Genomic DNA, 16979 nt, shown 5'->3' with positions numbered 1-16979 from the left:
GCATTGTTTTTTATTCCTCGGCATTTATCTGTCACTTTGTTGGTGGATTTTCACCCGATCATATCATTTGCCCAAGGACATCTTTCATCTGCTTGGAAGTCAGTGAACATCACCTTCGTCAACTTCTTCTTCTTAATGGCCACAATTATTCCCATGTTCTTGCGGGGTTGGCCAGGGGAAATTTGGCTCAAGTCTTTCATGAACTGGCTGGCCATGTCTGATGTCCGACTCAGGTCAGGAATCTGTAATTTGGCGAGGGTGTCAGCAATAACTTTCCCACTCTTACTTAATATGCAAAACTAAAATATGGACACCGTGGGATCTTTGGCGTCCACCCAATAACACCAGCCGATGGGACTCCCTGTTTAATGTCCATCCGAAAGACAGCACACACATTGATGAATCACCTTGCCTGTGAAACACTGGGATTGTAGTTTATAGCTGGGCCAAGATTCGAACCCAGGCTGGACAACTTAAAGGCAAGTGTGTGTGTGTGTGTGTGTGTGTGTGTGTGTGTGTGTGTGTGTGTGTGTGTGTCTTTGGTATGCAGATCACCTCAACATTTTCTTCCTTTTGACTGATTTCAGCAGCCATTGGACTGTACCAACTGGATGGGACAACCCAAGGTGCAGGCCTTGCCGAATGAAAATGTTCCTTGAAAGAAAGAAAGAAACAATTGATGAAGGATTCATGTTTCCATTGTTTCATTCATCATCTGGAGGTGGTGCAGACCGACCTTCTTAGGGTTTGGTAAATAGTGAAGTTCTTTCGGTTAAGTGTCTTCGCATAGCATTTTCTCTCACCATTTTCGATGCTGAATCTGAAAACGTTGGAATTTTTTTTTAACCTCCGATGACCTTTGACTCCCGGAACTTTAATTTATTCAAAATGGCAACAAAAAAAATGATATTTTTTATGTATTTCTGACCAACTGAGAGAAAATCAGGCTTGTAATATATCAATTTATAGGTTTTTCCGATCAGGAAATACGAAAATGACACTTATGCAACGATTTGATTATTTTTAAAACAATTTTTAAAAACCACACAATATTTTGCTAAAATTGAACTGTTTTTGTCATTCTCAGATCAACATAAGACCGAGATCACACCGGTGCCGCCAACAAAAGTTCATTAACGTTATCCTGCACGGATTCATCGGGTTTGATAGCATTCTTCATAGAGTTGTGTAGCTCGGTCAAACTGAATTTTTGAGTGCGAATTTCCCTGCTCCATCCTTCACACGTCTTTGTCGGTGAATGTCTGGGGTTATGGTTAAGTGTAAATATGTCACTTCCGCTAGAAGTTCTTTTTCCGATAGTGTACTCAGTAAATATAGACTGTCTGGGGTCAAAGGTCCTTTGTGCTTTTTGCAAGTTTGTATAGTATTCAAGGGCCTAGTATTTTTCTTTTTCTTCAAGTCTTCCTTTTTCCTAAATTACTTGATTTCGGTCCTATGCAACATCCAATAAATTTGAAAATGTGATTAGCGTATTCCTTGACCTGAAAAACATATGGAATTATATATTACAAGCCTTATTAGTCACATTAGAGAAGGAAAACATGAAAAAGGTCAATTTTTGGCCGCCATTTTGAATAAATTAAGGTTCCGGGGGTCAAAGGTCACCGGAGGTTAAAAAAAAAAACATGGCATGGAAAACGGCCGCAGAAAATGCTATGCACAAAATTTCACTCATATTTACCCAACCCTAACCTTATGATCCATCGATGAGTCTGTCGTCTTCAGACAGAAATGAAAAAAATTAATCCATTATAAATTGTAATTATTTCGCACACTTTACCTGTGGGAAATTGTAAATTAAAAAAAATACATAAAGTAAGACCAATGCAGCCGGATTTATTTTAATCCTGTTTATTTTTCCTATTCAATCGCTGCGGCTTTCAGGCTTTTATTTCACATTAATCTCGTCCTTCAGCAACAGTACTTTCGGGGTGTATAGGAAACCGATTTCTGAGTTCATCTGTGGTTTTCCCCCTCTTTTATTATGTACTTTTACTTTTATCCATTGAACTTCCTCACGTGAAAACCTAAGAACAAGTTAAATGTCGAGTTATTTATGCACTTATTAAATATGAGAAACCACATTAAACAATGGCCGTGAGCAAGCACTTCCGGTTAGTCCAACCGTGTGTAAGTCCCGTACGGGCATTACGTTGTCTTGATCGAGGTCAATGTGGTTTATTTAATGTATATATTTTTGTCCGTAAAGTAAAATATACTTATGTAGGTAGGCCAAATGCGTTATTTGAATAATATAATATTTGAATAATATAATATTTGAATTTGGTGCAAACACAGACCCGTTAACTCTCAACTTATATTTGGTGCTTTGACTCTGTGTTTATCTTCACCTACATCTTCTTCTTCTTATTTTTCGTATGTGTCACAAGGCTGCGGATGACGTCATTGGCTGATCAGCAGTGCCCTCTGTAGGTCAAGGCAGGAATTTGGAATAGGTTCATGATGCCGGCGATGGCTTGCCGACTCATTAAAGATCCCATGGTGTCCTTCGCGAAGAGTAGGCGAGCTATCGCCGGCATCCTGAACAAATTACAAATTACTGCCTGAACTAGTACTGGGAAAGCAGTGGCAAACCACCCGGTACTGTATAACCTTTCCTCAGGAAGCTGCTTAGGCAGCATCGGTGAAGAGTATGGGGGGAGAGACAGGAGAGAGAGAGGAGAACAAGAACTCTCTATGAGCTTCAACTTGTGTATTAAAGATAGTGTAGAGTAAAAAAAAATTCTGCCTTTTATTATTACTAGTACGTGGCCGTACGTGGAAAAAAAAAGAATTGTGACGTCAATCGTGACGTCATAGCACCGTGTCCTGTCATTGGTTTGGTAAATAAATGGCCATAACTTGGGAACCACTTGTCCGATTAATATCAAACCTTGAAAAGGCACATCCTCAGGTCTCCAGCAATATACCTGGCAAGTTTCAATTAGATCGGACCAGTGGTTGTCGAGAAACAGCAGTCACAGACAGACAGACAGACAGACACAGAGATTGCTGGAATTATAGATAGATTATTATTATTATTATTATTATTATTATTATTATTATTTTTAATTAATTTATTTATAAACGCCCCATATTCTCTTTAACATATGAATGAATGAATGTGTGCATGCGTGTGCAGTCTGCTATGAATCGTAGATTTGACGCTCTTCAGAACGGACGATGGCAGTGTGTGGGTCGTTCTGCTCTGGCCCGAGCCCAGAGTCAACTCGCTGGTCATCGAGTGTCTGTGAATCGTGTTCGTACAGCTCCGCAAGCCCATGAAATTCCAGAAGAAACAGTCAGGAATCACAAATCAGCACAAGAGGAAGCAGAAGAAGAAGATGATGAGCTGCTGGTGAGGTTTCTGGATGGCTTCGAGAATGGGCAACAGGCTAAAGCAAAGGAAAACGAGAACTGCAGTCGGTAGAGCGCGTACCTTCGCCACGTAATGCCTGATCCACGATAACATATCGGGGTCCCATACATTTTTGAAACGTCATACTACATATCTTTTTTGGCCCGATCTCTCAGTGGTGAAGAATCACTTGAAAAAATTCTAGAAGTTGGATCCAGATCTGGATCTTCACCAAAATCTAATCAGGTTGTCCTTGTGACACACCGAATCTGCCCACGAAATGTCACCCGAATCCGTTCACAACTTTTTGAGATATCCTGCACACAGACAGACAGACAAACAGACATAAAGGGGTGAAAACATGACCTCCTTCACCTTCGGCGGCGGAGGTAATAATAATCATTATTTGTTAACAAATACATGAGAGCTGAATTATGAGCATAAAATGAACTAGTGGGCTTGTGTTGAGCCAGTGATTTTCCACGATCATGGAAAATGTACAGAATTCACGGAATTGGTGGCTTGAAAAGGAAAACTGAATCTGACAGGGAAATAAACGGAATGTAGAAAATTACGGGAAAGAAAGTCGAGATGAGATACAATAACAAATCAACTTTTTAACCACCGGCAGACGTGGAGATCTTTTCGTCCTCGTCGTCCGACATTTGTGGGAACAAAAGGCCCATGATGCCTGTGGGCTCCAACCTTTTGATATTTGATCCTTTTAACAGTCACTTAGGTTGTTTTACATTGAACGGAAAACTTATAGGGAGGTTATTGCGATTGTGAATATGACACTTCCGAAGAGGCTTACCGTAGCACCAAAATGGTGGATGTATGATCTTTTTGGGGTTACAATTGTGGGCGGCTTAAGGCCAGCTGTCCAACCAATGGGTATACAGTGGACATACTGTACATTCATACATACAAATACTTGCTCCATCATATATAGATTGTACTCTTATCGTCTGCAGCCTTTAATAACCTGTCCTGGCCATTGAGTAATTCGGAGGTTCTTGCTGATGAGCTGCCACAGTCAAGAGATTTAATAACTTTATTCTGTTTGCATATCAATGCAGGAAAAGTAAATGTGTTTCTATAACTGCTTTGGTAACAGTTATTCAGGGTTGCATGGAAGTTATGTCACTGAGATTTTACCCTATTCTTTTCAGCAAGGATATTGTATGTTCGACAACACTGAGATGCAACTTATTTATCAACAGAACTTACCAAATGTTTAACAGCATTTATATTTATGTCTGTGTAGGAGTTTTTGCGAACATTGGAAGGAAAAACGAAATCTGGACGAGATGAGAGACATGCAGACATTTCAACGCCGTCAGCTACTTTATCCAGCCAAACTGACCTTCCACCACCGGTCAAAAATCGGGTACGCTGCACTTTCTAAAACAATTTGACACATTGGTCATACTTATTGTTTTGCAGTTCTGTGCCATCTACCGCCACATATTACGAACAACAAAGGGCTGATGCTCTAGGCTCCCGCCTTTTGGATGGTATGAGGAATAGATCTGTGTAAAAGGTAAATCCTGAATGTTTTTTGAAATATCAGAAACACAAGCCAAGTTACTGAGATGGTTGCCATGGCAACATAATTCAGCCAATCACTACCATGATCAAATGGGGTTGAGATAATGTCATGAGGAATAGATATCTGCAATATGAAAGCGAAATGTTCAACGGTTATTGAAATATTCAGGTCAGGTCAGGTATGGGAGCATGCGCTGGAGTAGGACGTTGCTGCATCCACTTTCCACCGTACTCCAGGGGTCTCCGCCTGGCCCATCCCAATCTCCTTGAGATGCTAATCAACCTGCTGAAACCACGAGGCGCGTGGTCGGCCCATTGGATGCCTCCACTCACGAGGCTCCCTTAATGAGAGAATCTGGTGAGCAGGATCAGCGTCTGAAAACGAGCCACATGTCCATACAGCCGCAGCTGACGCTCATGGACAATGCAGGTAACAAATCTCATTTGAGTCAGCAACCGCTCGTACCAATAGCCAAGGATTCTCCGAAGAGACCTGGTACCAAATAAAAGGAATTAAGTCTCCATCTCAGATCCTTGGTCAGAGTCCAAGTCTCGCATCCAGAGAGCAAGAGTGGAAGCACTAAGCACCTGAAGACTCGGACTTTTGTCTCCGAACAAACCTGAGCTCCTCCGCCCTTTGACAGGTTTTGTTTTTAATCCTGCTGGGTGTCCATATCCAAACACCCTCCTCACCAAAAAACCTGGTGGGGGAGACGGTTAAGTCGCCAACAAACCGACCATGGAACAGGTTAGTACAGGTTTACATAGTACCTGTAGCAGGTCACAGATCTCATCTGGCCTGACCTGACTGACAAGTTTTGTTTTTTATCCTGCTCGGATTCAAAGGGTGGAGGATCTCCTTGTGAGCTCACGGCCATCCATATCTCGTGCCCAACTGTGTCTGCGGACATCCTCCTGCAGTGGGGTTACTTTTTATTAGGAGGTTGGTGGCAGGATTTGCACTCCGGCCACCGTAAAACACTTCATTCCGCAAAACTTACGAAAAGCATTTTTAAAAATCTGAAAACCCACTCCGTGGGAGTACCTCCTGCACAGCCGCCCTTCGCAGGGGAGCTCACCAGATGACGGGATTGGGGCAAAGCCTTCAGACCCCCAATCTTTGATGATGGGAGGGAAACCACGGGGTAACATTCCCAGGTCAGATTGCGGGAGAGTGTGTCGGAGTGGTGCTGAGGTGTCGTCCACCAGACGGCGGTCTCCTTGGGTTAACCTGAGGCAGTCCCTTCGGGTGGGTGCCTGGAATGTCCTATCCCTAAGAGAGGATGATCACCTGTCTCTCTTGTCATCTGAGCTCAAGCATTTGGAAATCGGTATTGCAGCACTCTCTGAGGATCGGAGACCGGGTTGCGGCGAGATCATGGTGGGTGGGTACACTTACTATTGGTGTGGTCGCTCTGATGGTTACCATTCCCAAGGAGTTGCTGTAGCTGTGTCCAATAAGCTGATTCCAATGATAATTGAGGTAACACCGGTCAACGAGCGTATTATTAGAGGAAGGATTCGTCACTCCTAAGGTGTCATTTCCCTCGTCTCTGTTTATGCTCTGACTGAGGCGAGTGATCTCACTGTGAAGGATGCATTCTATGCCACGCTCAAGTCTGTGGTTGATCAGTGCCCCAGAGAAAATACACTTCGAGTCTTGGGGGATTTCAATGCATCGACTGGAACTAATAGGGATGGTTATGAGGTGTGTGTTGGTCCCCATGGGTCAGGAACTGTGAACCAGAACAACACGAAGTTCCTTGACTTTGCAAGAAGTCATGGACTTATGGTTGCCGGTTCATGGTTTCAGCACCCACAAGCTCATCGCTGGACTTGGTATTCCAACGCTGGCAGTGTGGCAAAGGAGATTGACCATGTCCTCGTTGATGGTCGCTGGAGGATGATCCAGAACTGCAGGGTCTACCGGAGTGCTCAGTTCCTTAATACTGACCACCGGCTTGTTGAAGCAACTCTGAAGTTGCACCTGAAATCCAGGAGAATGGTACCATCCCAGCCGAGGCTGGATGTTGGCAAACTCAAGGATGAGAGGGTAGCTGAGGAGTTTGCGAACAAGCTGAGTAGAGATTTGGGGGGTCTGGGTGCTTTGGGAGGTCCTGAAGAGTTGTGGAGTGCCTTAAAGACTACCGTACTTGATGTTGCTGGTGGATGTCTTGGAACTCACCGCAGGGCAAAGAAGAATTTTGTCTCTCAAGGGACACTGGATACCATTGACCAGAGTCGCAGGGCCAGGCTGAATGGCAGAGCTGAGCTGTTCAGGAGCTGAGGCGTAAAACTGTACGTCCGCTAAGGGTGGACAAGGTGGCCTTTGTGCGAGGAATCTGTGAGGGGGTAGAGCATCACCTGTGGTCAAGTGATTCTAGTCCTGCTTATAGGGGAATTCACGCATTACGTTCATCCAAACCCATCCCTCGGTGTACTGCAGTTAGAGCAGAGAGTGGTAGGCTCTTGACAGAGGAGTCCGAAGTGTAGGCCCGCTGGGCCGGTTACTTTGAGCAGTGTACCAGGCTGATCCACCAGCTGTCAAGTTGGACATCAGCAGTGTTACAATCCCTGTTGGTGACCCTACAATCAACTGTGGTCCACCTTCACTTGTGGAAACACAGGCTGCGGTGAACCGGTTGAAATGGCATAAAGCTCCATCGATCTGTGGCATCCATGCTGAACTTCTCAATGCTGGTGGAAATTCTGCACTCGTGTCGTTGCATGCATTTCTGTGCTCTGCCTGGAACACAGGCATCATCCCAACTGACTGGAAGAGGGGCCTTGTTGTCCCTCTCTGGAAAGGGAAGGGTGATTGCCAAGACTGCAACAACTACCAAGGGGTGACGCTGCTCTCAGTGCCGGGCAAGGTCTTTGCTTGGATAATTCTTGATAGGGTTCGCCACCATCTGCTTGAGCACCAGCGTCCAGAGTAGTTTGGCTTTACACCAAAGAGGTCAATGATTGTCTGGATCCTTGCTCTTCGGGTCTTCACCGAATGCAGACGAGAGTTTCGGCAGGGGCTGCTTGCAGCCGATGTTGATCTCTGTAAAGCATTCGATTCAGTGAATTGGGATGCTCTCTGGAGGATTCTCAGTCTTCGTGGGGTGCCACTAAAACTGATCGATCTGATGTCTGAACTCTACTCTGGTACTGAGAGTGCTGTGAGATGTGGTGGTACCATCTCTGACTTATTTCCAGTTGTTACTGGAGTTTGGCGGGGTGTGTACTTGCCCCCACAGTTTTCAGCACTTGCATGGACTGGATTTTAGGGAGGATGTCAGAGAGATCAAGTTGCAGTGCATTGTTTGGGAATGTCAAGATCTCTGACCTTCATTTCGCAGATGATGCAGTCATCTTTACGGGGAACTTAGATATCCTTTTGGGGACCTTCGAGGTGCTGAATGAGGAGTCTGAGCTGCTGGGATTACGGGTTTCTTGGATCAAAACTAAGATCCATACTTTCAATGACATCTTGGATGCTGCTGTCCTGTCTGTGCCTGTTTGTGGTGAGCATGTTGAGGTCGTGGAGATATTCACTTACCTTGGCAGTGATATTCATGTCTCTGTTGGTTGTGAGTCAGAGGTCAATAGACGTCTGCGTCGGGCCTGGGGAGTCATGGATTCACTGGATAATGGGGTGTGGCGCTGCCGGGACCTGTGCAGGAGGATGAAAGTCCGAGTCTTCATGTGCTTAGTGCTTCCACTCTTGCTCTATTGATGCGAGACTTGGACTCTGACCAAGGATCTGAGACGGAGACTTCATTCCTTTGGTACCAGGTCTCTTCAGAGAATCCTTGGCTATCGCTGGTCGGACTTTGTGTCCAACGAGCGGTTGCTGAGAGAGACTCGAATGAGATTTGTTACCTGCATAGTCCGTGAGCGTCAGCTGCGGCTGAATAGACATGTGGCTGGTTTTGCTGATGCTGATCCTGCTCACCAGATTCTCTCAGCGAGGGAGTCTCCTGAGTGGAGGAGGCCAATGGGCCGACCACGTGCCTCATGGTTGCAGCAGGTTGATCGGCATCTCAAGGAAATGGGGATGGGCCAGGCATCTGCCTGGGGGATGGCCAGACGGAGGCCCTTGGAGTACCTGCGAAAACTGGACGCAGCGACGCGCTGCTCTTTCTGCATGCTCCCATACCTGACCTGACCTGACCTGCTTGGTGTCCATATCATACACCCTCCTCACCAAGAAGCTTGGTGGGGGAGATGGTTTCGTTGCCGACAACCCGACCATGGAACAAGTTAGTGCAGGTTTACATGGTACCTGTAGCAAGTCACAGATCTAATCTGATCTGACCTGACAAAATGCTCAATATTTGAAATATTGCACACACAAGAGTACACGGACAGATGGTCAGTTGATCGGATGGGGCTCATTTTAATGTCCTTTGTCTTTGACCTTGTCAGAGGTTTTGGAAACAAAAATATATGTATTGATTACCAATGCAAATCGGATGGAAAATATACTTCCGAACTTCAAACCCGTTGTGCTTTTCCGCACAAAGTACCGTAACGGCGTCCCTCTATGTTGTTCGGTCTTGAGCAATCCTCTCTGCACACTTCAGCGCAATTCCCCTTTCTAATAAAGTTCATTTTTGGTAATTATCTTCCACATATTTCATGGTCTCCCCCTCTTCCTTAACCTCATTGGTGTCCGAAACCTGTCTTCTTTAGTTAAACATTCTTGCTTTCTCATTTTTGTCTTGCCCATCGCTGTCTTAGTTTTTTTGCCTGCTCCACAATGTTTCTTTTTCCAACCCCCCCTCTTTTCTTACCGTACTTTTCTTTTCTCAAACGTCAATGGTGGAATACCGTCAGTTTGCATTCCATTTTCTTGCTCATTTTCCATGTTTCTGCGCCATAAAACAATGCTGATTTGACATTGGAATCGAATCGTCTCATCTTGGTTTTTAGTTATATTTTTCTGGAATTCCAAAAAAACAAAATTGAACACATAGTCGGGGCTCATGCAAGAGCTACTACTAGTACACTGAATGGATCAGGATGCAACAGGATAAAAGGAACAGTAGAGAGAGGGGAATCATCAACAGCGGAGTTGAAGGCCAAAATTGAGGGAGACTTGGACAAACAATGGGTGTGAGGAAGAATTTGGGGCAGGAGAGGATGCATGAGGTGGACAAGATGGATAGACAAGTAAACTCTCAGGAGTGACAATTGGAAATTTGGAAGGAGGAAGGGATTGGGTGCGGGGAGGGGGGTTAACGAGGGTAGAAAAGATCATGGTTTTGGATTGGAGATTATCTGAGATGGTGGTGAACAGCTGTCTTGAAGACCCGGAGAGAAGAATGACATCGAAGAGAATGTGGAAGTTGGTTCCACAGGCAGGAAAAAATAGAGGAACGAATGAGTGGAGGTGAGTAGTGGTCCTTAATTTAGGTAGTTTTACCAGAAGGGGGTTAATGGTGGACAATGTGTGCCCTGCAAAAACCTGGGGGAGTCAAAGCGTGAAGGGTGCAAGACCAGAAAGGAGGTGGTAGCAGACAAAGGGACCACCGCCTTTCTGCAATGGTGAAGTGATAGGTCCATAGCCTCAGCTTCATTGTGTGAGATTCCAATAATCTTAAAGGCCTTGGTTTCCACGCTGTCAAGCTGAGGAAGATGTGAGGAAGTGGAGCCAGCCCAGAGGTGAGAGCAGTACTTCACCAAGCTGTGGATGAAGGCCTTGTTGGTGGATATGATTCAGGTGTACCAAGGAAGGACTTTGTACGACGGAGGAAGTCAAATCGGTGGCTGGCCTTGGAGGCCAACTTTGAAATGTGGTTTTGCCAAGAAAGATCGTGGCTGATAGTGAGACCCAGTTGTTTGAATGACTGAACTTCCTCAAGAGGATTGTTAAGAAAGTCGATGGGAGGGTTTGCCAGAGTGTCCTTTGAGAGAGAAAGAGATGGAGGTATTTGTCAAGATTAAAAGATGTATTCTAAGTGTTTGACCAGCTTGTGATTTTGTCAAGGTCTGAAGAGAGGGAAGATGCTGCATCCTGCCTGTCTGAAGGATGATGGATGTCACGGCACAGGGTGGAGTCATCAGCAAATAGATAAACGCGGATTTTCCAGAGTCAGGGATGTAGATCAAAAGATCAAAAGCACAAGATATGTCCAGAGAGATGGCCCAGATCTCAAATCTGACATTGAGGGCCTCCATCCATTGTTGGGTGAGTAGAACCAGCATGTCAAAGGTGGACTGACTTGATCTGAAAACAAATTCGTGATCTGAGATTAATTTGTTGGAGAAAAGGAAGAATTTCATATCAACTGTGATGATGGATTCCATGACCTTGATGATAGTTGGAAGTAAGCTGATAGGTCTGTAGTTAAGGGGATAGTTTTTGTGCCTTTTTTTTTTTTCTTTTAATGTAATGTGATTATGTTGCGAGATGGAAGATGACCAAGCACAAATGACAGGGTAAAAATGGCAGAGAGAGGATGCGCAAGAGCAGCAGAGCACTTCCAATCCGACTTTCCTCAGGCAGGTAAATAAGTTGGAATTTAGTCAGGATAGCAGCGACACAACTGTCTACTCTTTGAAAAGTACCGTAAAATTATGAATTGACCACAAGAGGATAGAACAGCTAGCTCAGTCTCCCTTCCAAAGAATGGCACAATCATTGATGTAATGGGATTACAGTTTATTGCTCAATCCAGACCAGGTAGATCAAAGATGAGTACATTATTCCTGAGCTATCCTGTTAACCCACCTCTTCCCTTACTTTTATTTATTTTTTTATCAACCTTTTCCCCTTATATCCTCCTCTCCATTTTCCCTCTTATTCCTTTCCATTCACGTTGCATCCGTCTCACTCTGATTCCTTCCTCCTTGCAAGCAGAATCGGTATATGACCCCTTTTGTTACCTCATTGATGTGTTTCTAATGCTTTTCCTCTCTCCTACAGTTTCTCAAGAAAAAATTGCCCCAAAATGACAACCTCCTGACAAGGGCTGAGTCGATACCAGTCATCGATCAATTTCCAAGGACGCTTAAACTGTCACCAAGTCTTTCGGAGTTGTCGGACCTGAGCATGCATTCTTTGCACTCGTCATCCACATTAAGCGTCAGCACCCATGTGCCGCAACCTCCTTTTACAGCTCCTCCAACCAAACGTTCTCCTCGAGTGCGCTCAGCCTCTGCTTTAAGCCTGACTCGAACTAGCCTCTCCCCAATGCCTGCTTCGGCCAACCACTTGTTGGCTCAAAGGGAGACCCTAACCCCGATGGGAAACACGACAAGTGAGGCACATGATCTGCTTCCAAATGAATCGTCTATCAACGAAGGTGTAGGGAGAGGATCAGGGGGTGAGAGAGACTTTTTAAAAGGTGAGGTATTCAGTGGAACGACAACGTACAATTGGCTATGATTAATGTAATTTAGGCTGTAACATCCAGTTCACATATCTGAGGGATCCATTTGCAGAAATAATGCTGTGTGCATGTGTGCGTGTGTGTAGGCCTTAATGTCCAACTACTCAGCTTGGATGAGCTGAGCCTTATTTCTGCACAGACTTCGACCCCATCACCTGCTTCCAAACTAAAAAGACCTCTCGAAAATGTTGCCTTCTTGGACATGGTTTGATTTATTCACTTTACTTGATTTAGGAGCTATTTACACATTTTCAAAAACAGGGGAATGTTTCCTCCACTTTACACCCCCACCTTTTCTATTGCCCCTCCCCCTCCCCCTTCCTCCCTCTCCCCCCCCTCCCCATAATGTCAGTCAATGAGGCCTTGCTACTCTGCTTTAACAGGTTGGTTCTTTTTAACACCACCTTGCTTTGAAATTTTGTGATATTATCTTTATGTATTAATCCCATATCCCATTTCATCATCTATTAATTAATCTGATTTGTGAAATATCTGTTTGGAGATTACAATTTTGTAGGTGTTTTAGGTTTTTGAAATGACGTCGGGTTCTTTTCTGCTCAAAGACTCTTGAGATGCTGTCAGGAAGGCCTAGAGCTACGCACACTCGCCTCTTAGCCACCTAGCCTGGGCTCAAATCCCGGCCGAGCTACAAACTGTCGTCCCGGTGTTTAACAGGTGGGATGATTCATCAATGTGTGTGCCGTCCCTCGGATGGGCATGAAACTGGGTGTCCCATCTGCCGGCATTAGTTGGTGGACGTTAAAGATCCCACGATGTCCTTCGTAAAGAGTAGGCGAGGTATCGCCGGCACCATTAACAAATCCCAAATTCCTCCTCTAACCTCAGTCGAACATCAGGCCTGGCCGGCCAGTTCGTGAAAGACTTGGGCCAAACTTCCCCCACAATAACGTGGGAATAAATGTGCCCGCTGAAGAAGAATAAGAATAAGAAGAAGAACTGTGCTTCAATGTTATTCTTGCTACTTTCTGAATCAAGTTTATCATTTGTATTACAAGCTGTTTGTTTCTGTTGCCATGCACGAAACACTTTACACCACAAAACGTAAAGCTTTTTAAGAATTTACGATCGTTTTGTAGAATTTGACGAAATTGGTTTTCTCATCATTTGGAATAATCTTATCGAAATCTGCAACACTTTCAAGTTGCTCGTCGTGTAAACTATTTGACTCCATATTTGTAAGTTCCTTTTGAGCACAAATTAACATTGGCATCTCACTCCCTTCTGTTGAAAGTTATTAATATTTAGGATTTAAGAGGAATTTTGAACAATTCCTGCATGAATGACATCACTTTCAATGTCAGGTGATTCCCGTAAGAATAGCCTTGCGGCTGCTATTGATGCAGCTCCATATGACTTGCCACTGCCTTTAAAAGATAAGTGCAATCATATTTGTCCAATGGTAGTTTCTTCCTCTTCCTTTTTGCACAGCAGATAACGGACGGCTCTCATAATGATGTCGATGAGGAGAGTATCAGCACTGCAAAGGAGGTTCGGAGCACCGAGGAAAGCTCTGAAGAGATCAAGACGGAATATTCTGATGACTTTGAAGTACCCGAACAGAGTGATGAAGAGCTGAGTGCAACCAAATTTTCACAGGAATCTATGCAGGCACACTCCATCTCTGAGGTCATCGACCAACTGGTAACAATGCAAAATCATGACCAATCCATGTCCACACGAACAACGCAAGGGAGGATGGCTAAAAAGCTTCCTTCGTCGCCCATTCGGTCAAAGAGACGGGATGGCAAAAAAAACACCCAAAGTCGCACTGCTGACTCAGAATTCCACAAGGATGTCCAAATCCATTGGTCAACCAGCACAAGAAAGCCATCTAGGAGGAGGGAAGAAGAATGGCACAGAGTTGGACATTCACCTCCACGTGCCCTGCTTTATAGCCGATCCACGCAGACCTTTCAGGTGCAGCCTTCAGGTAGGCCTCATTAGCACTCGTGTCCCTCGAGTAGTTTATATTTTAATTGCTGAGAAAGAAGTGCTAAATCCCCCATATAGTACCATTATGTGAAACTACTGCAAAGCATACTACAAATGTATTTGGTTTATTTTTACTTTGTGATCCTACAAGAGATGTACAAAAGTTTGCTGAAAGCAAAGTTATGGTACACCATTGTTTATCGAATGCATGGCAAGTTTTACATATTGAAAGCTCAATTTGTGGAAGTTGTGTTTTGGCCACAAAACCTGGACAGCAACATAATGGCCAATCAATACGAAACCCAATAGGGATTTTTAATGTGCGAAGATAGAAGGTGTGCAAGTGCCCAATCTTAGAAGGGATACAATAAATTTGGCAAATTGTACGGGGTCTCGTCCCGAACGCACACGTGCACTTGTGGTACAGCAATTGCTTCAGTCTACCTGCCTGGCAGTCAAACAACATGGAAAATAATTTCAAAGAGGAAAATTACTATTTTTAGGGATGTCATAGAGGACGCAACAGGTACGAATAACTAATTTAATGTGTTAAATAAGGTGGTGTAAAAGACTGTGCATCAGCGGTGGTAAACTTCCGATTCCATGTTGTTGTGTTTTTTTTCTACAACCTTTAAAACTTATTTATTTCAATTGAATCATATATTTGAACACTGGAGAACACAAATTGCCTTCTTTGCACTTCCAAAAAACCCCAGTTTTGCAGTACTTGGGCAAAATTTTATGCCATCTCGAACAATCAAAGTTGCTATTCGCAGTCTCAGGGTGGGGAAACCATGAGATTCTTATTCCTCTTCTAATTATTACTGCATTGTATCTATGGATCACCATCTCCCCCCGCCCCCACCCCACAGCCCAACACCATTTATATATATATATATATATATATATATATATATATATATATATATATATATATATATATATATATATATATATATATATATATATATATATATATTGGGTGGTCGCGAGACTACCCTTATTCTCAGTTTTTCCGTCTGTCTGTATGTCTATTTGTATGTCTGTTTGTATGTAATGAACTGCTCTGGAGGCCAGAGGAGTCAATCGATTTTGATGAAACTTGACAGGTAGATTCATACCAGGATGTAGTTGTATGCTTTTGAGCACCGTTGCTATGGACGCCACCATTGCCTAGCAACGGGACTTTGTGAAATTTTAGAAAAATCCTAAAAAAAATATTTTTTCGAAAATCAAAAATCGGCTTCCAGGTTTTTATGCGCCCTATAATTGGATTGGCTATATATGCTAGATATCCCTTATTGTCAGGTTTTCCGTGTGTGTGTGTGTGTGTGTGTGTGTGTGTGTGTGTGTGTGTGTGTGTGTGTGTGTGTGTGTGTGTGTGTGTGTGTGTGTGTGTGTGTGTGTGTGTGTCTGCAACGCGAGGCTCCACAGCACGAACCAGCAAACCGATTTCGATGAAACTTTGTGAACAGGTGCCATATGGTCTGGGAAGGTGCGCGTTTGAATTTCGTTGCCTAGCAACCACCCGTTGCTGTGCAGCGGCCGAAAAACCACGTACAATATTTTCAATACTTGTCCTTCAGTTTTGAATGTAAAGAAACGAGACTTTTTTTTTTTTTTTGTATACCTTGGTCGAGGCTCGTATGAGAGCTAACACACAACTCACAGCAAGGAGGCATGAGACAAGAGGGGCGGGAGTGGAAGGGACAAAACAGTGGGGAACAGACACATTCGGTGAACTGTGGAAGGGAGAGGGATGGGGATGGGACGGGGAACATGGCGAAGAGAAGATGGACATTTCAGGGACTTTCAGGAAGGAAAGCAGGAAAAATGAAGGAAGTGGGCTTGGGTGGATTATCGGGGGTAGAAAAGATCGAGGATTTGGATGGGGGAAGATAAGAGGTGGTGGTGAACAGCTGTTTTGAAAGCCTGGAGGGAAGAATGGGAAAGAATAGAGTGAGGAAGTTTATTCCAAAGGCGGGAAAAAAGAGGAATGAAAGAGTGAAGATGAGCAGTGATTTGTGATTTTGGTAGTTTTACCAGAAGGGGGTTGTTGGCGGACCTTGAGCGCCCTGTGGAAATGTGGTGGGGACAAATCGCAGAGAGAGCAGGGGGGCAAGGCTGGAGAGGAGTCGGTAGAAGACAGAAAGACCACCGACCAACCTGCGGTGATTGAGTGAGAGGCCCAAAGACTCAGCTTCATTGCGGGAGATGCCGATGATCTTAAATGCCCTGGTTTCGACAGCGTGAAGCCGAGAAAGGTGGGAGGCAGGAGCACCAGCCCAGAGGGGAGAGCAGTACTCCATCAGGCTACGGACAAAAGCTTTGTAAGTGGTCAGGAGCTCAAGAGGGCCGAGGAAGGACTTAGCACGACGGAGGATTCCCAGTCGGCGACTGGCTTTGGAATTAAACACGACGAGATATTTAGAAAATTTTACTTGAGCCGATTTTTGATTGAGATTTCATTTTTCAAATGGTAGTCCTTGAAAAATCGGGTGTCTATTTACCGTCATTTTTATGAGGGGCTGAGGAAAGTGGGCGGAGCTTAGGGAAAGTGGACGTGGTTGATGAAAAGTGGGAGTGGCGTAGGAAAGTGGGAGTGGTGTAGGAAAGTGGGCGTGGCTTATGAAAAATATTGTGTGGCTCAGGAGGTGTGGTCAAACAAGAGCATTGAGAGAAGTTTATCGGGTTGTGTGTGTGTGTGTGTG

At 44.4% G+C, this 16979-nt stretch overlaps 2 protein-coding genes across 16 annotated transcripts in view; one reads left to right on the top strand and one right to left on the bottom strand.

Annotated features, from left to right (window-relative positions):
• Positions 1-16979, bottom strand: part of INIP (INTS3 and NABP interacting protein) — a 68530-nt gene that overhangs the window by 19131 nt on the left and 32420 nt on the right. The window contains exon 1 of one of the 2 annotated variants that reach the window (XM_085886299.1): positions 556-579. The exons of the other annotated variant lie outside the window; for it this stretch is intronic. The gene's annotated coding sequence lies outside the window, so the exon portion shown is untranslated. Of the gene's footprint in view, positions 1-555; positions 580-16979 lie in introns of those variants that run through there. 2 annotated transcript variants of the gene reach the window in all.
• The window catches only part of LOC147025376 (uncharacterized), an 82678-nt gene continuing 67750 nt past the window's right edge, over positions 2052-16979 (top strand). For 12 of the 14 annotated variants that reach the window (XR_015059485.1, XR_015059484.1, XR_015059481.1 and 9 more), the window contains exons 1-6: positions 2110-2151; positions 3164-3379; positions 4647-4769; positions 11850-12270; positions 12402-12520; positions 13765-14266. Coding sequence is in view for 8 of the 14 variants with exons in the window: in XM_085886285.1 (XP_085742411.1) it covers positions 2113-2151; positions 3164-3379; positions 4647-4769; positions 11850-12270; positions 12402-12520; positions 13765-14266 (1420 nt within the window). In the remaining 6 variants the exon portion in view is untranslated. Of the gene's footprint in view, positions 2189-3163; positions 3380-4646; positions 4770-11849; positions 12271-12401; positions 12521-13764; positions 14267-16979 lie in introns of all 14 variants that reach the window. The other 2 variants (XM_085886283.1, XM_085886282.1) reach the window with 2 other exon arrangements.

Source organism: Eptatretus burgeri, chromosome 6 (genome assembly GCF_056783735.1).
Source record: "Eptatretus burgeri isolate ZD-2024b chromosome 6, Ebu_testis_v1, whole genome shotgun sequence".
NCBI lineage: Eukaryota > Metazoa > Chordata > Myxini > Myxiniformes > Myxinidae > Eptatretus > Eptatretus burgeri.
This window is presented reverse-complemented; position numbering and strand designations above follow the sequence as displayed.